General features: G+C 40.4%; 1 protein-coding gene across 1 annotated transcript in view; it reads left to right on the top strand.

Moving 5' to 3' along the window:
* Positions 1-26,999, top strand: part of NELL2 (neural EGFL like 2) — a 155,662-nt gene that overhangs the window by 23,242 nt on the left and 105,421 nt on the right. The window contains exons 3-9 of the mRNA XM_030015236.2: positions 5-155; positions 14,929-15,102; positions 15,208-15,304; positions 19,265-19,337; positions 19,517-19,599; positions 20,664-20,792; positions 22,082-22,184. Coding sequence (XP_029871096.1) covers positions 5-155; positions 14,929-15,102; positions 15,208-15,304; positions 19,265-19,337; positions 19,517-19,599; positions 20,664-20,792; positions 22,082-22,184 — 810 coding nt within the window. The remainder of the gene's footprint in view (positions 1-4; positions 156-14,928; positions 15,103-15,207; positions 15,305-19,264; positions 19,338-19,516; positions 19,600-20,663; positions 20,793-22,081; positions 22,185-26,999) is intronic.

The following is a 26,999-nucleotide window of genomic DNA, read 5'->3' as shown; positions in this document are numbered from 1 at the left end:
TTAGATACTTCAAGAAGTGTCAAGGCATCTCCAGAAACAGCTGAAATCTTTTTTCAGAAATTAAGAAATAAATATGAATTCACAATCCTGGTGACCTTAAAACAAGCCTATTTGAATTCAGGGGTTATTCTCTCTATTCATCATTTAGATCACAGGTAAGTACTGCTACCTGTATGCTAGTTAACAAAAGTGGATGTATTTATGCAGTCAAAAATTGAACATAAGTTAGGGCAAAATTGTTGTGTAGCAGGTCAGTTGCAAATATTTATAGTGTTTGGGTAGGCATATTGTACAGATTCATAAAAATTCACAAGTCCAAATCGGCCAAGGGAAAGTGGAACAGCTTTTACTCTTTAAATATCTCTTGCCACCAAGGGCATGAAAAGCCAATTCTCTCTTGTCATTCATAACCATGAGGACCAGATGCTCAGCTGGTGTAAAACTGTTGCATCAAAATAGCTACACTGATTCACAAAGCCTGGCCCCGTATGCCCACCTCTTCACCAGTTGGCTTTTATCACTGCAAGCAGTTTAAAAAAAGCCGAAAAATCTTCCAGGTATGGGCTTACGCCTCCCGTGAATGGCAGAGCACTTTACTCAAAATGTTGTCAGCCTTAAAAAACTAAAGTGAATGACACAGAGCATTTAAAGATTATCCCTTTGATAGGATAACAACTGCTAGAGAAATAAGATACTCTTTATATATCTGTCTGAGTAATAGCTATTAAAGATAACCGCCCTATGATTCTGTGACATAATAAAAAGGAGTTTTAAAATGTGCACTTTCTAAGCAGTCATTAGGACTAGCAACAGATGATCTCTGCTTTAGGTTCATAGTCCTTTTTATTTTCCTGTGTACAATCCTATAATTCTTTCTTGATGGTCTCACTACAAAATAGAAAAAAAAAAAAAAGGTAAAGACAGATGTTCAAGCAAAGCAAAATGTCTGTTTCTTTTACATGAGTGTACAAGTTTTCATTAGCAGGCATGGTGGCAATTATTTTGTGCTGGAAGATGCTCCAATTCTACTTTTATTCTATTTCCCAGAGGCCCCATCTTCTGCAATTCACTTATTTTTTTTAAAAAAACAAAACCAACCAAAAACAAACCAGAAGAAGAAAACAAGGGAAAACATTCCCAAGGATCATTATGCCAAGTTTATAAAAGCATCTTTAAACATTGCAAGGGGGTGGTTGAATACCTCCTGGATGATGTTTGCAGATGTTATATCAAGGAAGAGCCAAGGGGCTTCTCTGTTAACTGTTACTTACTTCTTATCTGCAGGAGTGAGCAATTTGCAAGGGGCAGAACTGGGCAGCTGTGATTATTGAGTTTTGAACTCGGACTGTACCACTGTATGTGCAAATCATCCCAGATGGAAAAGTTTATTCTGTCTCAAATGAGAGAGTAGGTCTGCAGAACCAGCTGTGCCCCGACAAAGCTTGTTTCTACATTTGTAGGAAGAACATGGATTGGTTGGGCTACTGGTAGGGCTAATGCAACTATATTTAAAACTTCAAAATTAGAGATGAAACCTTCATGTGCCAAAATAGCCGCAGAGGTGGGCAAAGAGGTCACCAATGTGAAACTCTCAGACTCTGGAAAAGAGAATAACCATAGCCCTTCTGAAAGGAGGCAGTGTTTGCGAGAAAACCTTCCCTGGCCTCAGGAATGGCATGAAGAAAGAGACATGCCATAGAAGATCAAAAAAATGCATAGTGTATCACTGAGCAAAACTTGACAAACATTAACTTGGAGAGTGGCCAACAGGGAGAAAACACTGCCACTTAGTGAACATAAAGAGTGATAAAAGTACAAAAAATAATGTGCAATGAACTTTCACTGAAGGGTTGCAGAAGAATTTGAGATATTGTTTGGGAAAATAATGAATTCTTGAAGCGAGTAAAGCCCGGCAGGTAGACCCGCCGTTGGTCTTATGCGAACAAGAATGCATTAAATTGATTCTATCCAGCCATAGCAAAGAAAAGGAAAGATTAGAGCAGTGCCTGGTGTCCAGGTTGCGTGGCCATACAAACATAATGCTGCTTATCTCGTTTGAATTGGTTTCATCCATGTCATCTGCCTATGCCCATATATAAAAGATGGTTGTAAAAGGGTGACAAACGGGACTCTGAAAATCCTATTTGATATGGGTGTGTTTTTAGGAATGGGTGATTGGATTTTTAACAATATATTGATAACATTTATACTTTTTCAAGAAGTTGCTCTCATACTTTAAATATTTGCAGGTTTTAGTGTTACATTTTTGCCATCTGTTTATCTGCATATCGGAATCTGAACTGTCGTAACTGCAATGGAAAGTATTTGTCAAGGTTTCTAGCTGAAATGAGAAGGTCTGCATTATGTGTGTAGGTATTTTAACTGTGGATGCATAACTTAGTGGCACTGCTGAGCGTTTTTGAGGTCCTTTTTCTCTTAACTGTGGAAACTTTTAGTACTGCTGTTCTAATGTTAGAGGTATGAAAAATGAAAATACCCAGTTCATGCCTTGATGAAAAAAAACTCTTAGCATCATTTTAGCCAGTGTGACCTCTTTATCTTACTATGTCCTCTTAAGTGATGCCTAGTGTTTACAGTTTTTCTGTAGGGATGTATGCTTTATGTTTGGTTTTGGGGTCTCCTTGTAAGCCTTTGTATAATCAAAGAGGGAGAAAAAAAAGCCTTCTAGGTTATTTAGGCAAATAGAGTCACTCATCAGGTCAGCTTTGGATGAAGCAGCTAAAGAACAATCTACTTGTGAATATTTAATTGCTTGCTTTGGGAGAATATTAGGTCATCTATTTAAAAAGAAACTTGAAGAATTTGTTTTAAAAATGTTAGGCCTAATCTGATCCCCTTACAGTGAGAGAAAATCTTCGTTATCTCCAGCAGGTGTAAAATCAGTCTCAGGAAAAGTATGGCCAGAAAGAACTTGTGGCTATTAAATTAGATGTGCCCTTAAGCTTTTAATAAACACATTCTGGTCTATTCTGTGCTAGGATGTACAGAAAGATGTCTGTGTGCCATAGTAGTGTTTGTTCAATTTAATTGTGCTAAAATGAGGGCTGATGTACGTGTGGATAATACTGGAATTAGGCTAGCCTCTCTGAGTCTCCTATAGTATCTTTTCTGGTTTTCATTTTCTTTTATGATGAATGACAATAAAGACAAGAGAACGTAGAAGTTAAAAGGAGGCATTTGGACGGGCTACCTTAAGTAACTGCTTCTTCAGTGCTGGATTTCCAGCTCTCTGACCTTGCCCACTTCTGACCAGGGACTTGTCTGTAACAGCCCTTTAGTTCTTAAACAACTGCTTGTGAACTCTCTGTCCCAGCAGTCACCATAGTTGGTAGGAGAAGCAGCAACGCCAGACCTGACTCCACTCCTTTGCACCAGCTTTAGCCTTGTACAGCTCCTCTGATGTCAAAAAAGTTGTGCTCGTGTTGAACTGTTGCCTCGTGGGGTAGAATCCCACCTGGCTATATTCTTAATTTACAGCAGTCACTACTAGCTCTTACTTTTCTGCAGTGAGGAAGGCTGGAGGTGGCAGTAACTGAAGGATATAATCAGTTAGCACACAAGTAACTTTTCATATGTTTTATTTTACGGAGGTTTCATAACACCTAATGGTTCTAGGGTTAAAGAATTTCTAGGGTACAAGAAAATCAAAATGTTCGTTTAAAGAGTGGGAAAAGGTATGTTCAATTATTCAGTGGCTTGGGAAATATCTTATGCGTTTTCAAAAATAAATTGGAGTGAAAACTCATCCTCTCTTTGCTTGGGTCTAGGGACTTTGGTGCAAATATGCTAATTTACAGTGATTGAGGACATTTCCTAAATTGCAGTTACTTTTAAAATTTTATAATTTTCTTTAAAACTATATACTTAAAATGGTTTACATAATTCAGAGTTTCCTGATTCAGTATGTGTTGTCTAGTTTTATGGGTGTTTTTTGTGGGTTTTTTTTTTGTTCTTTTTTGCTGGTTCCCTTTTGAGGAACATAAAAAATGACTACTTCCACTGAGATATGGTCATGCAACTACTTTAGGCTTTGAGTCTTAAGAAGTTGACAGGACTGCTCTCCCAAAGTTTCCCCTCTAACGTCATGTGGTGAATGCTGTCCCTGGGCTATCAGATAGATGCAGAAGTTCTCTGTGTAAATCTAAGGCATTTGCTGAGGCTGGGCTGTTGCTGTCACTACAAAAAGTAGCTCCTGAAAGGATTTTCTGCAGATATAGTCATCTTTTTCTACTCTACTAAATGCTTTTATTTTTCTTTTCCTAGTTGAGTACCAAAACTGTCTTCCCCTTTTATAATGATTATGCTTTTCTCTAGTGTTTAATATATTAAAATCTTTTAAAACTGATCTTAAAGTGAAAGAATCTGAAACGATACCTGTAACTCTCCCTTTCTAATTTGCTCATATTCTTCCACAGAGATTGTTATTTTCCCCAGTGACTAGAGCAGCCAAGGAGTTCAGGCAGTGGTAGTTTTGGGTACAGCTTGGACGTGATACTTTCAAGAAAACTCTTGTGGTGTCAGGGAATCCAAACTGCACATCAGTAATTGTTCAGATGAGTTTCAGGCAGCTGAATGCAAATTTCTGGGCAAATTTATGTATGGCATATATGTGAAAGATAGAAGTTACAAATGTTTTAACTTGAGAGCATCACCTTGACCACATAGAATGCCCTGCCTAAAATGCATTGTACTTTACAATAACAAGGTAAATATTTGGAATGATGTTAACAAAGTGATGCCCTAAGTCCAAGTGGAAGCACTGTTAAACACTGATTGCTGTGTGCTTGCTCTCAGCCTTCAGTTTAAGCTGTATTATCCTCCTCATTTCACTTCTGAATTTCTCTTAGCTTCTTCTTGATGGAAGAATCAGCAGAGAGATGATTTTAATCTGCAACGGGGTTGTAATATATGTTAAGTCTCACTATTCCATCATATTTTTTCATTTAATTGGCAACAGTGGAGAGATGTAATAAAGCTTTTTCCTCCCTTCATGGTTAGATGGCTTTATGCAACTAATGTTATATTCGTATCTCTTGAGGTACTGCGTATTAGGGCCCTTAAAGGATGAAGTCACAGGATTGTAGTTTAGCCATTCTTTCCTTCAGTTAATGCTTTTTATATCCTGAAACCGAACACTGAAATCAATAGAATATTATGGACAGGCTTTCCCTACACTTAATTGTGTATCTCTACTAATTTATTCAATTTCTGCCTGCCTTAGCATTTGTTTTCACAGCTGTTGGTGTCTTGTGATTATCTGCTGTCAAAGGGGCTGTACTACACAGCAGTTTCAGACCTCTTCCAGTATCCAGGAGGAAATCTGTGACAATTTCTCTCCTAGTGATTTAGGCGCAGAACGAGATAAGTTGCCAGAGGTGAACTCCCGATGCATGAATTTTGTTCTATCATTTGACCATTGTATTAAAATAGAGGTGGAACTGTATGTTCCCTGCTTTTGATGTATGAGTGTCTGTACTTCTGGACTGCAGCGTGAGGTCTCCTCTCCGACACCACAAGATCTGCTGCAAACACAGTGCACTGGGAAGAACTTTCAGTATTTACCACTTAAGCCAATACTGTAGAGTTATGCTGGTTTTGTTTGAGGGGTGCTCTCCCCCTCCCCATCAATAACTTGCAGAGCAGACGTTAGGTAAGAACAACGTGGGATTCATTTTCAAACGTTAAAGCTGTACATGGCTGTTCCCTGTGCCAAAAGAAGTAATATCTTATTTCTGCTTTTTAAAACACTCCATGCTGTTCTTTGCTGGAAGAGTGGAGGGTTGTAATGTTCTGTATTTTGGTTTTTTGGTAGTAAATCTTAGTTGCTGTTTCTTACCGGTCTGATAATAATTATGAACCCTCTTAAATTTGTTCGTAACAATCAATTGCTTTTGAATTGACTTTCTCTAGCAATTTAAAACTCCTCTGGTGTCAGCCTTCTTTTCTTTTGATGCAGTTTGCATGTTTCATCAAAGGTGTCAAAAAAAAAAAAAGGTATTTTCTTTCATTCATTCACTGCTTTTCTAGTGCGTGAGAAGATTCTGTGGAACAAAGGATTCTCTATGTAGACACTAACAGCTTGGTTGGGCTCTTTCCTCTATCCCAAAAGAGAAGAGTTCCTTGTTTCTGTTGGTTTGGGAGATTAACTTCTATTCCCGAGTTTGTGTTTGGATGGAAATATTTGTAAAAGAGCAGTTTTGTGTTATACTCTGTTTCATGTCTTCAAAATGTTGGGAATGACTTGTTTCTTTAACTGTTGGTTATAAGGGATGTTATTAAATTGATTGATGCCTTGTCACTGTTGCCTGGGTTTTTTCGCTTTGGTTTAGTTTATGCTTTGTGACCAAAAAAAAAAAGAAAAAAAAATTGCCAACAGGATGTAAATTCTTGTAATGCACCCACCTTAAAAACACCTTCCTGTAACTTTTGTTAAATCAAGCAAGGCCAGCCTGTCTGCTGATGTAAATCATCGCAGTGCTGACTAATCCAGCGTGATTTGGTTGCGAACTTGTTACCAAATGCTCATATGAGCCTGGATCCTCTAGTTTGAATTGAGACTAGCAACATACCTAGTTGAGTGAGAGACAAAAGACTTGTCCCTTGCCTATGACACTGAAAACCACCACTGAAATAGTTGAAACATGAGTTTTGACTGATATCATTATTCTTCTACTGTTGTTTGAAAGGGTTTCTATTAACAAATAAATAACAAAGCAATCTATATTCTGTCAGGGTAGGAAATGGGAGGAATTAGGTTGAAACTGGCTTTTGCTTTTACTAATATCTATCTATCTATCTATCTATATCTATATCTCAGAAAGTTGTTTATTGTATTTGCAGTCCTCTTGCTCTCCGTGGAGAAACTTTGTCAAGAAAGGGAGTGAGAGAGATAGTTTATGCCATTTGTTTTTACAGTGTTTGATCTGAAAAAGTTCTTCCCTCCTTGATTTTTAGCAGAAGAGGAAGCTTCAGATAGGCAAGATTGATATTAGTGGGGCTGTGTGATAGTGAGAACAAAATGGAAATAAATATATTGATAAATGGGGTTAGTGAGAGAGATGGGAGGAATGAGAGCAATTGCTCAAAGGCAAGAATTGTGTTTCAAAAAGTGTTTCCTGGTTTGGGAATTTGATTTCACATTCACAGCTCGAACAGGGATAGCATGGACAATGTGCTGTAATAGCAGGATTGAATTTTTCCAAGACCAAGCCAGCACCTTTTGGGAGAATAGGTCTTCTCGGAGTGCTTTGAGGAGCTTGGTGGGACCTCAGCTCCTGCTTCTTGCTCCTGCTGAGCTCCCGCAAGTGCAAGAGCCTTGCCTTGTTGTCAGCAGTAATGTTAGAGGGTCCGGGATATCTTGCTCCTGTGATGACCGGGGGCTCTTGGATCATAGTGCTAAACTCAGCAGAAGCTATGCAGACTCTGCAGGTGGGGAAGGCAAGATTTTGCCTCCCTGATTTAGGGGCATGATTGAGCTCAAATTTTGGGAGGTAAGCCAAGAGATCTCTCAGGTGAGAGGCAAGTTCTTGCCTTCAAAGCCAGCAAAGGTTTCCAGATCACAGCAGCCCCACTGAAGTCAGGTAAGGGGCTGCAAGATGTTGATGGAAACAATATCTTACTGACATACATTTTTGTCCCACATCCTTTATTAGTTTGAATCGGGTACAGACACTGAGAGGGACAGGGATGAAAAGGATTTGAACAGCCTCACTTGCGTTTATTTCCTAGCCACCTCCTCCACCTCAGGGCATTGCAACCTCACTCTCCTAGCTGCTACCTTGTGCCTGTGGCTTCCTTCTGGTTGGAGAGAACCTGCAGTGCTGTGCAGGAGTAGTTTGTGCCGGTGAATGTGTGTGGATGGTGTCTCTCTGCCCTTCCAGTCATCTGTTGCCTGGCTGTTCGCTCCCATGAGCATCCCAAAGTGGAAGGTGTTCCTTGATGCGTGTCCCAGCATGGGGCTCTGTCTCCTGTGCACCTTCCTCCTCCCCAGCTGTCCTCCATAGCTATCCAGAGCGATGAGCAAGTGTCGTGCTGGAACAAAGCTGAAGTCATTGACCTTTTTAGTGGTGGAGGAAAATAAACAGCAGAAAAGATGTAAACGCCAGAATGCTCAGTAGCTCGCTGGCTGGGGCGCTTCAAAGGCATTTTCCTCGCACTGTTAATCTCTGCTCTGCCTGATTTGGAGCAGGGACTTGAATTTGGTTCTTTTCCATCTGAGGCAAGTGTCCTGAGGAGTGTCATTCTCTCTTTTTTTTTTTTTTTTTTTTTTTTTTCCCCCACTCAATGTGGTAAAAAGCTTTGTTGGCAGTGCCTGGCCAGGGCCCAGGCCCAGGCTGGAGCACGGGCCTGCTGTTGTCCATTCTGCATAATTGTTAGCATCTTCCTTGGCATGCTTTTGCCTCCTGCAATTAGCACCCTTGCAGACAACATCAGAGCACGGTTTGTGGAGTAGCATTGGCCAGGGACTGTTCCCAACAGGCAGTGTGGAAAAAACCCACCCATTTCAGGGAAAAAGTGGGAGAGAGCACCCATATGGATGTGAGTTGTAGTGGAGCACCACTGTTAATAGTTGTCTTCAGGGCCGGGGAATGGGCCTTGCTGGCTTTATTTATTAGTACAGTCTGTGATGGGTTGACCCTGGCTGGTTACCAGGTGCCCACCAAAGCCGTTCTATCACTCCCCCTCCTCAGCTGGACGGGGGAGAGAAAATATAACAAAGAGCTTGTGGGTCGAGATAAGGACAGGAGAGAGATCACTCACCACTTACCGTCACGGGCAAAACAGACTCAACTTGGGTAAAATTAACCCACTTTATTACAAATCAACCAGAGCAGGGTAATGAGAAATAAAACCAAATCTCAGAACACCTTCCCTCCACCCCTCCCTTCTTCCCGGGCACAACTTCACTCCCGGCTTCTCTACCAACCCCCCCAGCGGCACAGGGGGACGGGGAATGGGGTTTACGGTCAGTTCATCACACGTTGTTTTCTGCCGCTTCATCCTCCTCAGGGGGAGGACTCATCACACTCTTCCCTGCTCCAACGTGGGGTCCCACCCACGGGAGACAGTCCTCCACGAACTTCTCCAACGTGGGCCCTTCCCACGGGCTGCAGTTCTTCACGAACTGCTCCAGCATGGGTCCTTTCCACGGTGTGCAGTCCTTCAGGAGCACACTGCTCCAGCGTGGGTCCCCCACGGGGTCACAAGTCCTGCAAGAAAACCTGCTCCGTGGGCTCCTCTCCGCACAGATCCGCAGGTCCTGCCAGGAACCTGCTCCAGCGCAGGGTTCCCACGGGGTCACAGCCTCCTTCGGGAAACCCACCTGCTCCGGCGTGGGGTCCTCCACGGGCTACAGGTGGAGATCTGCTCCACCGTGGACCTCCATGGACTGCAGGGGGACAGCCTGCCTCACCATGGTCTTCACCACGGGCCGCAGGGGAATCTCTGCTCCGGCGCCTGGAGCATCTCCTCCCCTCCTTCTGCACTGACCTTGGTGTCCGCAGAGTTGTTTCTCTTACATGTTCTCACTCCTCTCTCCGGCTGCCGAATCTGCCTGTCCCAACTTTTTTTTTCCTTCTTAAAAATGTTATCACAGAGGCGTTACCGCTATCGCTGATTGGCTCGGCCTTGGCCGGCGGCGGGTCCGTCTCAGAGCTGGTATTAGCTTTCTCTTGAACACAGGGGAAGCTTCTAGCAGCTTCTTACAGAAGCCACCCCTGTAACCCCCCCCGCTACCAAAACCTTGCCAACAAAACCAATACACAGTCATAGGACTTGAGATCAACTTACTGAATTTAGGTTGCTCTTGGACCTGACTTACTCTTTTTGACTGATGAATTATACGTAATGGAAGAGCCTCAACAGGTCAACCTGAGAGACTGGTTTTACTGTCCTGTTGTTTGTGCACTCTATTTTGATACGGGAAATACCCTCTTCTGATTTCATCCTCTCTTCACTTGGGATCTCTGCTTTCGAATTGGTAATAACTGTGGCATTAAAGAGTATTTGAGAAAGTCTTTCAGAGAGTCTTAGATTTGCTCTGTCTGTCTCTCATTTTAACAAGCATTTCATCCTGGACCCCACAAGCCTTGCTGCAAGAATGCTTGTTTCTATCAAAAGATTTGGTTTTAATTAATGGATCAGCATTTTTGGACAAAAATATCCTATGTCAGAAAACTCTTGTCTGGCTCTAAAACTGTATTCAGCAAAAGAAAGGGACGGAAACTGAATTTGGTGGCTTTCCTGCCCACTGTGCACTTGCACAAAGTGCTACCAACTTATCCAGAAAGGTAAAGACTGTCTTTTTATTTATCACTCCCTGGCAAAACTGCCAGTCATCTCTTGCCTAGGTAGAGCTCTAGATAGTCAGGGAAAAGGGCAAAGCCAGTAAGGCCAAGCAGTAATGTAAGTGAGAGGTGGGACTAGGTTTTTACAGGTACAGTGCAGTTGCCACTTGGCATTTAGAATCCATCTGGGGCTATTTTGATGCCATATTGATCTCGGAGATGCACCAAGCAGTAAAAACTCCTAGTTAATGTTTCAGAACACTTTAAGTGTTACTTCCAAATAGAAAAATAAGGCTCACTCTGCTGACTGCCCAGTCATTATACTGTGGAAAATAGCAAATAACACATTGCTGAATGTGGTGGCTGTACAGCGTGAATTGCTTTTATATCTTCATAATCTACACCCAGCAGAATTGCTTACTGCTGTTGTAGCCATAGTTCGCACTGAATAGGGTCTACTAAGTAGGATCTCTTTTTTTATGTTTTATGTAATTATACCTAACAAAAAGCCAGAACTTTTGTATCAAGAATCTTCAGATAAAGATTTTTATAAGTAATGGAGATAAGGATTTTAATTTTTTTCTGAAGTACATACTCCTTTTTGATTTTACTGGTTTTCCTTTTCTTCTTAGTGTAGATCAAAGAGCCATGAAGAACTCTTTTAACACTCTACCTATAAATGTGAGTAGTAAAAGTTTAAAAAAACCAACAAAACAACCCACCCTGTAATAAATTCATAAGAAGCAGACATGATATCTTGCCTTTAGCTTCTAAAATATTTGTCTACACGCTGTAAATTGAAGTCTGTTTTTATTAGTTGCCTGGAGTAAAGGCGGGCAGCTGCAGTGTGTGTTTGCTGTGCGAGCAGGGATGCCAAAGGAGCGAGTGAGCCATCAAAGGCTTGGCGTTACCAGCGCTGGCCGTTAGCTGGAAGGCCATAACGTCCCTTTTCTCAAAGACTGCTACCGCGTACGCCAGGACCACCTGGTGTTCCACCTCCTAAATCTCCAGCTTTTTGCTGTACATCCCGACTTCTGCTTCCACGGTCTCCCCCACGCTGGTCTGTCGCAGCCTGAAGAACAGGTCCGGTACAGCCTCGTGCAGACCACGTGCTCTTCGTTGGGACGGTCAGTAGCAGCTCCGCAGTTGAGCAGATCTGCTGACTCTCAACTCTTATCCAGGAGTTACAATAGATCAGTGCTGGGCAGCAGAGAAAACATCCCTGTTTTCTGTCTCAAATTCCTCTGGGGCATTTGAGACAAATTCCTTCCTCTTATGAAGATAGGCTCAGCCTTAGTCAGTACATAAGGGATCGCTGTCTGGCTGGTTTCCAAGGAGAGCAGCTGATCTTACGGTGGCCTTGGCTGTTGCCTTTGCAATGATTGTGCATGCACAGAGTGATCTACAGAGATGTAACAACTTCTTTTTCCAGGTTGGCATTTTCTTCTCCGTACGTCAAACATAGTAAACCTAAGCACGTATCATCTCCCTGCGAAGTTAAATCCGTTTGACCCAAAGCGTGTGTGGTTTTTGGGGGGTTAAAATGAAGTAGGCTGGTATTGATTAAACAACCACAGAGATCACAGACGTTAGTAAAGGGGGAAGCAGGTTCTGCTGTTGTACTGTGTTTCTCATTGCAGTTTATTTTTCACTCCCAGAGCCATTTGCCTTTTGCAGTATGAAAGAGCACCTTGGAGCTGTTGGGAGAAGCAGCAGTGATATTAGTCATGGGACTTCTTTGGCTGCTGCTCTCCCTGCAGTGGGTGGGCTGGGCTGGTGTGGGCAAGAAACCAGTGATTCAGCTGATGAGGTTCCCCTGCAACTTTTCAGTAATGAGATTCTTGGTTAGGGGAAGACTACAGTACGATGCAGTTATTGTTTCCTTTGGGAGTAAGTCGTTCAGGAACCAAGATCACCCTCTTTTCTCTCTCAAAAGGTTAGTAATCCTGAGCGTACAGAGAGGGTAGAGTATTTTTGTCACTATAAATGGATTTTTAAAATCCAGGTGTATTTGTTAATGCTTAGCTTACTGTCTCAAAGACTCTTCCAAACCTTCGGAAAGCACGTACCCAAGTCTACAGCCTCACAGACGGCGCAAGAAACCTCACTGCAGGTGGACTTTGCATTTCCACCCGTACCTGTTTGTCAGTGCTGAGGCTTGTCCCATCTTCTGAAACTCATGAGACTGAACCAGAGCCGTTTAAGTCCAGGCAATTAAACAAATCTAGAGAAGTGGAATAGCAAGCACAGTATTTTGTAAAAAATGAAGTGAAAGTGAATCACTTTCACTTCTCTGTGTTTCAGTGTCATGACGTTAGTTCAAGCTGAAGGCAGTATTGTTCCGGCTGTCATTCCGCTTGCTTTTCTAATTGCGTTTTGCTGCCTCTACAAATTATTAGTAAACCATAAATGATTCTCCTAATAATTCTCCTAATGGCTATTGTTTTCTTTTTCATATTGCTGCACGTTTTCTCTAACAATCATCAAGCCTTTAGAAGTTAGATGTGTTTGTTAGTTTACCAAATGGAAGGACAAAAGAGTTTGCCTGTGGATCTCAAAACAGTGCATTAATCATGGTTAAAACAAAACCCCAGGTGTCCACAATTTTTGCACACCTTTGCGTAGGAAGATTTCATTGCTTACTGCAGTGTCATCGAATGCCAGCATCTTCTCTCAGCAGTTCTTAATTCCTGAAATTTTTACAGCGAAGTCTTGTTTTTATTGGGAAATCCGTGTTTCATTCTCAGAGATTTCATTATCTCACCTGCATAAGGGGCAACATAAGTGTTCATTTTTTACCTTCTGTACTTGACTGTATGTCTATTTGTGTAGTTTGTTCCCTGCCTGCCTGCATCTCAGTGTGCTGGCATCAGTTCTGCCATTGACTTTGAAGACAGTAGAAGCTAGCCATTGGTTCTGCCAGGAGATAATGTTTCAACATATCCGTGCCTTTCTTTTTCCAGATGGTTTCTTCAGCTGGGTGGAGACACTTAAAAGTTGCTGGAGGAGTCCAATTCTCTAATGTTGCCCTTCTCTGTTAGGTTGAGAATGACCTTATTTTTATCCTTGAAGCTTGAGTTATGAGGGAGGTTATTAAGTTGACTGATGTCCTTTCATTATTGCCCAATTTTTTTCCAGCCAGGCCTTCAATTAGTTTACACTTCTTGCCAATGCAAGAATTATTTTTGGGCCGTGAGGAGGTAAATTATCTCAGATTATAAAATTCATTGCTGACTCCAGTTAACTGCTTTGTTAATACTGGGGAAGAAGAAGAAATTGCCTTTTGCCAGTTTTGCAAAAGGATAGTTGGTTTTGTGCTGTTGCTAGGCATGTTCCACTGTGAAACACCCTGAAGGAAGGAGAGATGTGCAGTGAGCCCAACCTCTTCCTGGGGATAATGATTGTACAAGGTGGTTTTGATTTGGTCTAATCTTCACTCTTGAAAACTGCAATCATTGTCTTGTCTGTTCTTTAATACAGATAGCCTGTTAAAGTAAACGACAGCACCCTAAAACACGTGTGCACTCAGATTACAAACCACTGTTATGCCTGATTGCAAAATGTAGCAGCAAAAATAGACAAAAATGAATTGTCCATTTTCCCAGTTGTTGTGCATCTCACCACATACCATGTTATTTGCCTTGCTCTTTAGATGTAGGTTGCATATGATTATTAGAGAATCTCCATTTCTGTTTGTCTTTCCTGTTTTAAAAGCATTTTAAGGGGGGACTTTAAAATGGGAAACTTAGTACTTTGAAGACAAATGGTTTGTCAAGCTTGTTCCCAGAAGAGGTCCGATATGCAAGAAACAAGCCTGTCTGACTAAGTACCAAGTTTGGTTATGGGGTGCTTTCTAAATTGATCTGCTGGAATTTCACCAGCAAAGCTTGTGTTTGCAATCTGCAAATCTGGTGTATGGTGTACTTATCTTGGTACAGCTGCAATGCTGTTTATTTACCATGTATATACATATGCACATATATGTGCAAACATATACATACATGCGTGTATATATACACACCCACCACAAATACACATGCTTATTTAACAAAGCAAATATGTGCACATATATAAATTGTTCTGAAGAGTTAGCATGTCTTGATTTTGTATTTCTTTGGAGAAATTTCATTACAAAAAATGAAAGGAGATGTTAACGGTACATCCGAAAGCAAACAAGGCAGTGTTCTGTCTCAGTTCTTGCTTACTTCCCTGGTTGGTAATGGCGAGTGATGTCCCTATCGCAAAACTTGGTGTTGTCTTTTGTGCATTCATGCCTTCAGAGTATCCTTACTGTGCTTTCAGGATATGAGGCAATTATTCATAATGGAGCAATTGTATTTCCAATCAGATCATGTTATGGAAAATAGTGTTGCTAAAGGAAAAAAATATTTGGCTTGGGATCTTGTGTACTTACATAAAAGTTGGAACCTGCTATTACGTGTTATTGAGAAGAAGGATGCAGCGCAAATCTGAAAAGTGTCTACGTTCATCTTTGTACCTCCTTGCTTGTCTTTCCCCCTCTTTTAAATAGTTCCTGCATGATAATGAGAAGTTGTGTTATGTAAAATGTTGCTGTGCTGATAAGAATGGTTCATGACATGATGATGCATTTATGGTACAGGTACCTGGAGTTGGAAAGCAGCGGTCATCGAAATGAAATCAGGTTGCATTATCGTTCAGGCAGTCATCGCTCCCATACAGAAGTATTCCCATACATTTTGGCAGATGATAAATGGCACAGGCTTTCCTTAGCAATCAGTGCCTCTCACTTGATTTTACACGTGGACTGCAATAAGTAAGTAAAGAGTGTTGTTTTATAAGAAGTTGTCACATGTGGAACATTCCAGCTCCAAGTGAAGGAAACGATAACTTGGGACTATGTTTTTCCCTTCTCTTTCAGAATTTATGAAAGAGTTGTGGAGAAGCCCTTCATGGACTTACCTTTGGGTACAACCTTTTGGCTGGGACAGAGGAATAATGCACATGGTTATTTTAAGGTATGCATTCACTGGAAGGAAAAGAGTGAACTTAAAAATGGTTAAGGGATTGGAGCATCTTTCATATGAGGAGAGGCTGAGAGAGCTGGGATTGTTCAGCCTAGAGAAGAGAAGGCTTGGGGGGATCTCATCAATGTATATAATTACCTGAATATGTGTGGGAAATGAAGATGAGGGATCCAGACTCTTCTCAGTAGTGCCTACTGACAGGCCAAGAAGCAATGGGCAAAACCTGAAACACCTGAAATCCCATCTGAACATAGGAAAACAGTTCTACCGTGGGGTTGGTCAGAGTAAGACTACTATGGAGATATTCAAAAGCCGTTTGGACACAGTCCTGGGCAACCTGCTGTGGCTGATCCTGCTTGAGCAGGGGAGTGGGAGTAGATGATCTCAGGAGGTGCCTCCCAACCTCAACCAGTCTGTGCTTCTGTAATCATAACACAGTTTTTAGGGCTGTGGTGTGTTTGGTATCAGCATATCTGATGCGGCGAGCTGTGTTTCCATCAAACTGGACTTCACTAAGTAAAGCTGCAGAGCCAGATGCATAGGGCTCGGTGTCACCAAATGACACAGCCAACCACAGCCTAAGACAGGGAAAGGTAAATGGCCAAGTGCAACAGAATTCCAGGAGATAAATGGTCAGATTATTGTCTGTTTCATAGCTAGATGCATTTTTCTGTGTGTCACAGAACACTACAGTCTAGGGAACTCCAAATTCATTGCCCCTGTAGGATTTAGATTTCATCACAAGGTCGTCTTGGCTCAGAAACGAATGAGATGACTGGCGTCTATGAAGAGAATGCTTTTTCCCCCAGAGGAAGAATATTTGTACATGCTTTTTGCTTACTGCTTCTGCTTTAACATGTATATATAGCAAGCACCTGGTGTATAGCAAGATTGAAGAAGTGAATGCTATGTTGAACTGGAGTGTAAATTTTGATTCCTCTGAGTCCATTAGGTAGCACTCATTGGTCACAGCCGCTTTCTGTCGTTTGGCCTCGATCTTCTCTGGAGCTGCTGTAACAAATGATGGCATGTGATGCCTTCCACACTGCAGTCCCATTTGCCTCCCAGTAGGCATCTTTTTACTTGAGCTGCAAAATAGAATTGATGATGTTGATCACAGAAGACCCAATCACTTTTTAAAATATGGCCTGCTAAATCTTTTTTTAGCCTAAACCACTTTGACTATGGTTTTCACAGCAAGTTCTGTGCTTTTGCACTAAAATCAGGGTTTGGGTGTTGAAATACTGTTTGCTATACTTAAATGCTAATTTATATCCTTGTTGTGTATGAAGTACAGAGGTCCAGTGGGGCACTCATATTTGAAAACTGAAGCATGGCTTTGTTTTTATTTTTCAGTTCAATATGTGTTTCCTTTTCCTCCAAGACTAAGAGGATGTCTATTAAACAAGCTGCAAAATTATATTTCTGGCTTAAACAGTTGACTACAAGATTAAAATCAGAAAATATTAGTGCATTGCTTAAACTGATCTCAGATACATTTCATTTATTCTATGTGCTTATAATTAATACTTTTTAAAAAATATTCCTTTTTATTTTTTTGTGCCTTCTCAGTTTTTGACTTGATTATATTCTTCTTTTTGCCAAATCATTAGGTGTAGAGAAAGAAATACTCCAACAGTGGACTGAATTTTTTTGTTTGTTTCTTTCTTTTCAAGAAAGGTAAAATTAAACAAAATACATGGAGAATTTTGCCTCAGTTACATATATAAGCCAGCTTAACGGAAATACAGAAATGGATAGCTGTTAAAAGAGCGTCAATATAGCCAAAATATACTGTGCTAAGTGATTTCTCCAGCATAATACGGTACCAATGGTCAAACTGCATCTGAAAATGTGATGCTGGTGTACAGGAGATTCATCAGCTTAGAAGATGAGGACTTTCAATGCTTCTTTGTGTTTTGGAGAGCCTATATTTTTAGACACTCACTGTGGGATAACTCCTACTGATCTGATTTTGAGAGGTCCAGGTGCTTAGCTATTTCTGAAAATCAGGCTGCTCTGAGTGGATTAAATGGATTGCCCAGAGCGGTCAAGGTACTCAAAATCATAAGTCACTCTGAAAAAGATTTTATTTGGCTGTATTTGTTTTTCAACCTAATATTGCTGCACTAAACCCATGTGCCAGTAGGCATATTCACACTGGGATATATTTGTACTTGTTTCACTATAAAGTCTGAAGTCTGAGAAAGCAATTCTGACTATCTGGTTTCTGTCACGGTATAACTTCTCTCGGTACCTAGCATCCAGCGGTGTGTTAATTTGAAGACTAGGTTCTTGGGGAGCCTGTGCAAAGCCTCTCCTGTACTGTCAGGAGGTCCTGATTTGGGAGCCCAGGCGGGCTAGGTGTCACAGCTCCCTGGGGTTACTCTGGGAGAAGGAACCTAAATTCCTGGCGAGTGGCAGAGGCCAGCTTGCATCACAGCTGATGTATGATGAATAAAGCTCCTCAAATAGTTGGAGAAGCTTTACTGTTAATAGCTAAATTATTTGAATACTTGGCTGTGCGTTCAGTGAAGAGTGTTTTAAACTTGAATGGGTTGGACCCTGCCGTTCCTCGTTTTCATGAAACTGCCATAACTTGGGTTGACATGAGTTTGAACTTGATGACACCGAGGAAGGAAGGGAGGAGAAATTAATACAGTGAACTTTTTGGTGTGCTCTTCAAAGAGGTCTTTGCTCCTGACTTCCAGAACACGTGCTGTGAGAGGTCCTGACGTGGAGCCCTGTCTCAGGCGCACCTATTTTTTTTACTATTAGCTAATCCCTGCAGCTCCTTGCACAGCGTGGGGAAGCATCCAGTTCCTGTAGAGTGTAGCTTTGTTGTTAAGGGAGAAAGGTAGGCATGGTACTTAAGTACCCTCTTAGTTGCCCTCCAGTGACACCTACTCTTCTCTGTAGGTCACTTAAGCTGCTAAGTCACTCCGAGTCATTCACTTGAGGTCAAAATTCTGGTTCTTTGACCTTGCAACATCTGTATTGAATGCCCAGTGTATGTGGATGAAATGTGGACTTTTGCATTTAGTTTGCATTGTGTTCTTAGTGTTGTGAAACATTCCCTTTATAAGCACGCTGAAGCATGTTGTAATTATTTTGCTTTTCCTCCTAAGAAGGAGTTTTGGAGATGCAGGGAAGGAGCCATGGATGAAAGGGACATCTGGAGTGAAAAAGACAGGATGGCTCACTTTGAAATTGCTATTTGGCCTTTGCTGTTGCAGGGCAGCAAAGTGGCTACTAATTATATCTTAATGACTAAGGATGCATGTAAATTCTGCCTGCAAGTATGGGATCTATTCTTGTGCGTGAAACTGGCCCTTTCCAGATGGCATAGTTGAATTTCATGCTAAACTTCCCCTAAGTTCTTGCCAACATGCAACACTGCAGCCGTGTAACAGACATGTAGTTTCTCGGCATTCCGCATGCTTTATGGAAAAATCCCTGTTGAAATCATAAAGGGTTTGCATGAATGTGTTTTTCCTGACTCAGGTTTCTTTAATCTTCACTTCTATTTGACAGTTATAGCTTAGTAAAAAATTTCCGTTTTATTTAAAAGTGTCTTTCAAAGTAACTGAAACTGCAACTGTTTTTCAAATTACTTTTAAAGGTCATTTGCAAGCTTTTCTGCAATGACTAACTAAAAATAACAATGCATTCAAAACAGCCAAACTCTTGCCATGTTATTACATCTTGACATTTAATTTCATGTCTTTAAAAATGATTCAGTATGTCTGTATTTGTACATCTATCTATTTTACTTTCTGTTTATTCTTTTATCACTGCATTGTGTCCAGGCAAGAAGCTGTGTATTCATAAGTATTGTTTTTATCAGGCAGCTTTTCTGTGTGGGCTTTAATGTTTTACATGGTGAATGGAAAACATAATTTTGACAGGTAAAAATAATGTATCCTTTTTTTTCTTTCCACTTACACATAGGGCATAATGCAAGATGTGCAATTACTTGTCATGCCTCAAGGATTTATTTCTCAATGCCCAGATCTTAATCGCAGTAAGTCTATTAATTCTTATACCATAAAATGAAAGGTGTGCTTTGTACCTACTTTTTGTCCTATAAGCTTTCTTAAAACCTTGAATTTCAGTGTATTGGTTGTCAACTTTGACATGATTGAACCTATTGTGAATACATGTTGGTTTTTTTTAATTAATATACGTATTTTGTTATTCTAGCGTGCCCAACTTGTAATGACTTCCATGGACTTGTGCAGAAAATTATGGAACTGCAAGACATTTTAGCCAAAACATCAGCTAAGGTAGTGTTTACTAGGAGTCATGGCATGGGAGAAATGCGGACTCTGAGGCTGTAATTGCTGTCTTTTTAGATTATTTATGCATATGTGGGGATGTGCACGTGGGTGTGCGCGGAACACCCCTGCATGGTATGTTTATACGTTTGTATTTATATATCTGTGCCTAGTGTCTGTGCATACAAATTCCCAGTTCAGAGAGCTTTCTTGTTTTTTAATATTTTTATAGAATCATATTTTTTAATAGTAAACAGAATCCAAATCCCTGAGCAAGGAAAGGTCTCATAGATCTTCAAGCTCTATCTATTAGGCTAACAAGTCGATAAACCTAGAATGAAATAGGTTACTGTGCTTATAGTGCTTATTGCAGCAAGACTTATTGGTTCAAGGCTTTTCTAGACCTGAGCTGCCAAAGGTGTGTTCAGACAAAATATATACAAAAGAAGGAATTAAGGATCCAATCCAGCATTTTCTTCTTCTTTTTCCCTAGAATGTCACACCAAAGACATTCATGTCTGCCGGTCAACATAGACTAGTCTTCTGGTTTTAAATGTCAGTTCTTGCAGATGTCTGCAGGAATGCTGTTACCTGGCTGATTTTATACACAAATGTTAAAAATGCCTTGGTTGAAGTGGAGAAACAGTTGCTAACATGTTGGTTTTGAGCTTTACCACCAATTTTGCCTCTCCGCTCAGATTCAGGTCTTTTGTGCATAACCTAATGTCTGCAAGTAGTTTATGTTGAGCAAAATTCTTGGTCAGTTCACACATACAAAGATAAGAAACCAGGGGCCATACCCATCTTCACCTACTCACTTTGTTTCATGATGTCCCTGATGTTAGAAAAGGATGAAATGCATTGTGTCTTGCTTCTTAATTTCCATCTCTGAATGAGTGATGTTTTAATCATATTGTATTTGGCAATAATTGTTTTATTATCTTTGACTGCATTTTTCTACATGTATTCTCTCATCTGCATGCTTGACAATAAGGGGGACAGTTTCAATCATGTTTAAACTAATGTGGAAGCCACTTACACATTCAAAACTTTTTTGTGAACTGTAAATACAGTTGTCCCAAGCTGAGCAGAGGATGAACAAGTTGGATCAGTGCTACTGTGAAAGGACCTGCACAATGAAAGGCACGACTTACAGAGAGTTTGAATCCTGGACAGATGGCTGTAAGAACTGCACTTGCATGGTATGGCTACAGTTTGAGTGGAGACTCAGGAACTCTAGTGTTTCCTCTGATGACAGTTTTATGGAGGCAAATAATGAGAAAACTGCCAGGTGTATCCTAGGTAGTAACCACAAAGTGCTAGAAAACCTGTTCTGAATCCAAGGAATAGTATTAATAAATACATTTTCCTATTGTTTCAGCAGTGCCAGCATGCGTAGCTCTCCTATATTTCATGTCACCATACGTAGATGCTGTGCAGTATACTTAGCTATCACGTTATTCCCATGCACTGGGGTGCAAATAGTTTCTCTGGATAATTAATTCCCTGCTTTTTGTCACTATAAACACAGCCTTTTTCTTAGCAAATGATTTACTGGATCCCTTGTGTCTGATTCCCTCTGGTTGCCTTTGGTTACATCTTAATAAGTAAGAAAGAGTAAAATGTCAGGGTCATATGCATGCTCTGTTACATCACAAATGAAAAAGATTTGTTAGATGGATGGAAGATTCCCAAAGGTATCACAACTCCAGAAGCTATTGCAAGTATCCTTTCAGGTACCAAACCATGGCATCTTTGTTTTGTCCATTCATGTAAAACTCATTAATTCCATTTGAACTCATTAAATGCCTAATCCAAAAGCCATTAGAAATTGGTGAAAAGGATGTTGTTGAATGTACTGCACCTTAGATTGATTTGATGCTATCTATAATTTGCTAAATGCTTCTTCTTAAGCTTAGTATGATTTTGATCTTTTTATTTCTGGAGGGATATTCATTTTGCTTTTAGTATTTTGTGGTTGATGAGAAGAAGACTTAGTCCATGATATAAAATCTGGCTGACAGCTCTTTAAAATTCTTTGAATTTAGTGTTAAATGTATTAGGTATTTTTGTCTCAGATTTTTTCTTGCAGCCATGATACTACCTTTTAGAAATGTATTGTCTGTTATGTAAAAATCAGAAGGCAGAGTATGGTTCCGTGAGGTTGTTATTTCACACTAATCTGTCAGTTTGCTGCTAATTGGCAGAATGTTTTACCTCCAGATAGATTTGCCTCAAAAAAAAAAAAAAAATTTGATCATTATCCCCATCTCAAAGAACACATCATACATGTCTAAAAGTTTGTACGCATGATATTCTAAAGATACAGTTTTTGTTCTTTTAGTTATTAAAAGAACCATGTTAAAATGTCTTTTTGGGTGTTGTTACAGAGTTCGTTGCATTTAAAAATAGATTTTTAAGTTCCTGTGTTTGAGAACATCTCTGTTCTTGCTAAATATAACTACCAGTTAAGCACCTTTTATTCTTCTAGAATGGTACTGTGCAGTGCGAGGCTTTGATTTGCCCCCTCTCTGACTGCCCACTTAACTCTGCCCTGGCGTATGTGGATGGCAAGTGCTGCAAGGAATGTCAATGTAAGTTTTATTGTGGTGTTTCCTTCTAATGAGTATTTTGAAATCTGTAAAGAAAATGAACCTTTCTGTAAACATGTCAGTGAGAGAACTGGTCAGGGAATGAAATATTTGGGTTGAGGAATTGGGGAACCTAGACTTCTCTGAAATATTTTAGGAAATTGGTAACCAGAAGGTTTTAAGTTTTCAGGTGCGGGTATTTTGTTTCATTGTAGTTATGGTGGTAGTGTTTGTTGTTTTTGTTGTTGTTTTTTTTTTTTTAGCATAGATATTTCTTATCGATGTTTAAAAAGAAAAAAAGTTATTTAAAAACTTTCTGCAGACTTCCATAGTGTATCTTTTAGACCAAACTGCTAGAAATTCAAGAGCGATTGCCTGGTGTTTGTTTTGACCAGTGTTTCTAACACCTCTGTCGCAAGAAGAATGTACTTTCAACCTTATGTTGTAGTGCTAGAAATGGAGGTTCAGATTTATGATTCTTCTTCTGTAATTAAGGGAAGAGAAAACTCATACTAGACCCAAGAGACCAGCAAAACCCAGACACCTAGAAATGTTCTTTCACAAAAGGTCAGACAGAATTATACAGGAAACTGGATAGAGGTAATTTAATATTGTCATTTAAGATAGGTGATTACCTTTTGGTTTTATAGCATGTTGGTTTTGTTGCAAATGGGGCCAGAGAAGGGGAATTTTAGGTTAATCGCTATCTAGGTGGGCTATATGTAATATTTCAGGTTGATTATGGGCCTGTATCGCATATGTGATGGTTATTTATTTTAGGCTACAGTGGAATCCATTCTTGAAATTGAGCATGAGATGCACACACTTCTTTATTCTGTAAATGTTGAGATTTTGCTGTGTGGTTTCATCACTCTTCTACTGCTGTATAAACTTCTTACAGAGTATAGAGAAATATATAACTGGTTAAAATGACACGTTGTAAGATAAAATTCAGGAAGACGTTTTGTACTCCATTGATCTTGCTCCCACAGGAGTTTATTAATATTTAATTGTGTTAGAAGTTACACAAACCATCCCATTTTATGAAACCTTATTAACTTACTCAAGTAGATTAATTCTAATTGAGAGGAAATGAGAATTCAAATACTTTTTTTTTTTTTTTTTTAACCAGCTACATAGAATTTCCATGCATATTAGATGGCTCAGGGAATTGGTAATTCAGGGATGTGAGATGTGTGGAGTTCAAGCCTCTATTTGAATCTTTGACCATGTCGGCAGATTTTGAAAACCTGATCCTCTGAAGTATGTTTTGTAATGTACCACCTGTGAATTGAGTTGGGAATTCTCCATCCGGATGTTAATGGGGAAGCACTCACATCAATATGACTTCTTACAAAGTTGATTTTATTGACAAAGGTCAAGAAGTGTGAACGAGCATATGGACACTGACCTTGTCGTACAGCATTGCTACTTCTCCTTTCAATTAAGATACAGTTCTGGTACAGCACACTGTGAAGTTTACTCTGATACTGCCTTTTTGATATTCTTAATATTATCAAAGGCCTGTTAGCTTCCAGTGTTGTTAATTTGATGCCAGTATATAATTCAATTTATAACTGACATGCACACATATAACTCTCTTGACAAACTACCAGGAAAATGATTAGATAAAAAAATATAAATAAAAATTGCTTTTGAAAAATTATTCCTAATTTCATCTAGGTTATTTAAAGTGCCTTTAAAAAAAACCAAATTCAAACAACTTTTAAAGTGGCCAAATCCCAGGGACCAAAGGACGAAGAGTGTAAATTAGAGTCCCGTTGGCAAGGTAGTTAAATTCCAGAGTGTAAAGAGTGGAGGCAATGGAGACTGCAGGACCCTCACTTACTCTCCAGGCCAGTTTGGTGGAAATGCTGAGTTGTCACTAGTTCATATATATATATATGCCAGCTGTACCCTGTTTTCTTGGTGTCTTTAGCTCAATGTCTGAGCTGATTGAGGTCAGTGTGCTCAGTGACCACGGTTCTTGCTGGAGGGGTCAAAACTGAGTTCCTCCACGTGGATAGGTTCTGAGAATACTTTTTTGGTTTTGATTCTGAGAACAATATCAGGGGATGTACTGTCTGACTAGATTATGCAGGGCGAACACAGATGGCTTATAATTGGGAAAACAGCTAATTAGGGTGTGTTGCTCAAGGAGCCGCTATCCTTAGTATTTGACAATCAATCATAAATGCTGAGAAAAAGTGATGCCTAATACACTGTTCTTTAGCTGGGTTTAGTATTTGTTTCAAGACAGAACGTGTATGGATATCTCTGTTCCCTTGCTGGTATTTGTGGTTCCTTGTACCAGACGACGGGTTGTCTCTGCCCAACTGTCGTGTGGGTAGAACTGCCCGGGCAGCGGTAGCTGTGGCAGCCCTGGCACTGTGTCTGTCCCAGGGCTGAGTGCTTCCCACCACACTCCTTCCTTTCTTCTGCCGGTGTTTGAACAAAGCCACCAAAAATGAAAAGAGTGGAGTCTGATTTAATGACAGCTGGCATAGAAGAGTGAAAATGTACAGCACTTAAGCTTTTACATTGACCAGCAAGCAGGCTTCCCAGGTTTTTGGTTTGATTTTGTTTGTTCTTTTCTTTTTTTTTTTCCTTCCCCCTGAGTGATTGAAGATGCATCCAGATGGCTGACTGGGAATGGCCTCTGATCAGCGCCGTCCCCCCAGCCATGCCTGGCGTTGCTTCAGAGCATGTTGGCTGGTTCAGGCCAAAATGGTGCCGTGATGTGTGCTGATGCTCAAACTGCATGGAGGATTACAGACTGTAATCAAGCATTTTTCAAGCCTGTTGTCGTTTACTAGTTATGGACATGGCCAGTTCGGCTCTCCTGATAGCCAGTGAAAGAGGCTGGCACCTCCGGAGGGTGCTTGGTGCTGAGAGGGGGCTGGAGGGGATGGGATGAACTGCCTTCTGGAGGTGGACATCTCATTCCATGGACTGTATAGGGAGCCCCGGCAATTAGATACTGAATTTTTAGACAGCTAAAGTTGTGAGGCTAATCTTTCCATCAGTTAATGTAATGAATATCAGGTGTGTCAGATAGGAATGGAAAGTGCTGGATTTTTTTAAGCCTGGTTCTGATATTAAGCAGTTACGCTAAGAGACTTGGGGGAGCCTAACACACTGCCAAGCCCCAGGAATTGAATTTCAGCCCAGCCCAGCATTTACATATTGGACAGGGTGGCTTTGTTGTATCTTGTTTGATGACATTTTCAACACTAGAAATTTCAGCACAACTGACTCTTCATGTTGTTCTTAAATGTTTAGTTCAGGGCAGAACACTTAGTAAGGAATGTTGTAGCTTTTTTTTTTTTTTTTTTGGTTTGGTTTGGGATTTTTTTTACCAATATTGTTTGACTTTGGTGGTTCTTGTGAGCCAAAAGAAAAAAAAAAAAATCCCAAACTCTGACCTTCTCCCCTAACTCTGTACCTTTGCTTGAGGAAATTCAGACAACTTGATCTGTTTTGTCTTGTGTGAAGGTCGATGCTGGTAGCATAAGGAATGGCAATGCATGCAAATTATCATTGGGTTTTCTATTAGCCGTAATGGGCTAAAAAGCAATGATCTTCCAAGGCACATAAATTGGCCAGTGTGTTGGATATATGTTTCAGCTGCAGACAAGCTATTCAACACACAACTCAGTCCAGCTCCAGAGCATACATACATCTTAGATCAATGGGAGCTTCCTGTGGAGAATTGTTTGGAGCTGGAAAGCAGACTACTTTCTTTTCTATTCCCAATGCAATTTTAAACCTATCTGAGAAAGATGTGCAAGAGATCATTAAATTCTTTTCTCCTCTGCAGAGACAAATGCATTGTGTTGTGATAGACGCTGATACCCTATAAAGTATTGCTTTAGACCACAGGCTTGGCTTAAGAAGTACAAGGACGAGTTCATTCATTTTAAGTGAATTGTGGAAGGACTGCCAATGTCTTAGTAGCCGAGACAATGGGTACTTGGTCAGCAAATCTTTTTATGGTAACGTTTTTATTAGTTGGTGTATTAACACTAAGGCATCACTTCCGATAGCTATGTGATGTATGTATTTTTTTTTAAATGAAGCCAGTGTATTTTTAACAAACTAGCTGATTTTCCTTTTTTTTAAGGCCAGAAGTGATATTTATACCAGTATCTGGCGCAGTAATAATTCCCATCACCAAAGACTGATCTCCAGGAAGAAATTGTGCTCTTCTCATCACTGGCCTCCTCCCAGGGACACTGCAGACACTTATAGACCTAATCCCAAACTATTTAAATCTATCCCAACAGATTTCAGTGGAGGTTAAAGTCTGAGCCATTATGTTCAAATCTGCAGGCTGTGTTTTTTCCATGCACTTGTTTTTTCTGAAACAGGACATTTGATGGTTTTCTGGTGCATTGTAGCCAAATCCACACTCTAACACAAGTATTTTAAAGCATATGTGAGAAGCATAGGGCTGTATTGGATCAGTTTACACTTCTGGCGCTAGCAGGCATGGGGAGAGAGAGTGTAGAGGGGTTATATAACTTGGAAAGCATTTTTGTACAAAATAATTAAAACAAAAATATGGACATTGTAGCTCTTATAACATGCGTGGGTTTCTGATGCAGTGATCCGTCTTGCTAGCTTACAGAAACTTTTAATTTTACAATTAAGGTTAGGGGGATTTCCCCTCTTGCTCTTCATCATGCACTGATTTTTTTCCCCAAAGCTACACACTCTTCTGCAAGCTCCAGCACTTGTAGCCTACTGACACAGAGAGAAGGAGCTGTAAAAGCCCATCTGCTTCTCATTTGCACAGCAATGGGCCATCAGCAAGAG

The sequence above is a fragment of the Aquila chrysaetos genome, chromosome 5 (assembly GCF_900496995.4).
Source record: "Aquila chrysaetos chrysaetos chromosome 5, bAquChr1.4, whole genome shotgun sequence".
In the NCBI taxonomy this organism is placed as follows: Eukaryota; Metazoa; Chordata; class Aves; order Accipitriformes; family Accipitridae; genus Aquila; species Aquila chrysaetos.
The sequence above is the reverse complement of the archived record's forward strand: the minus strand, read 5'-3'. Positions and strand labels throughout refer to the sequence as shown.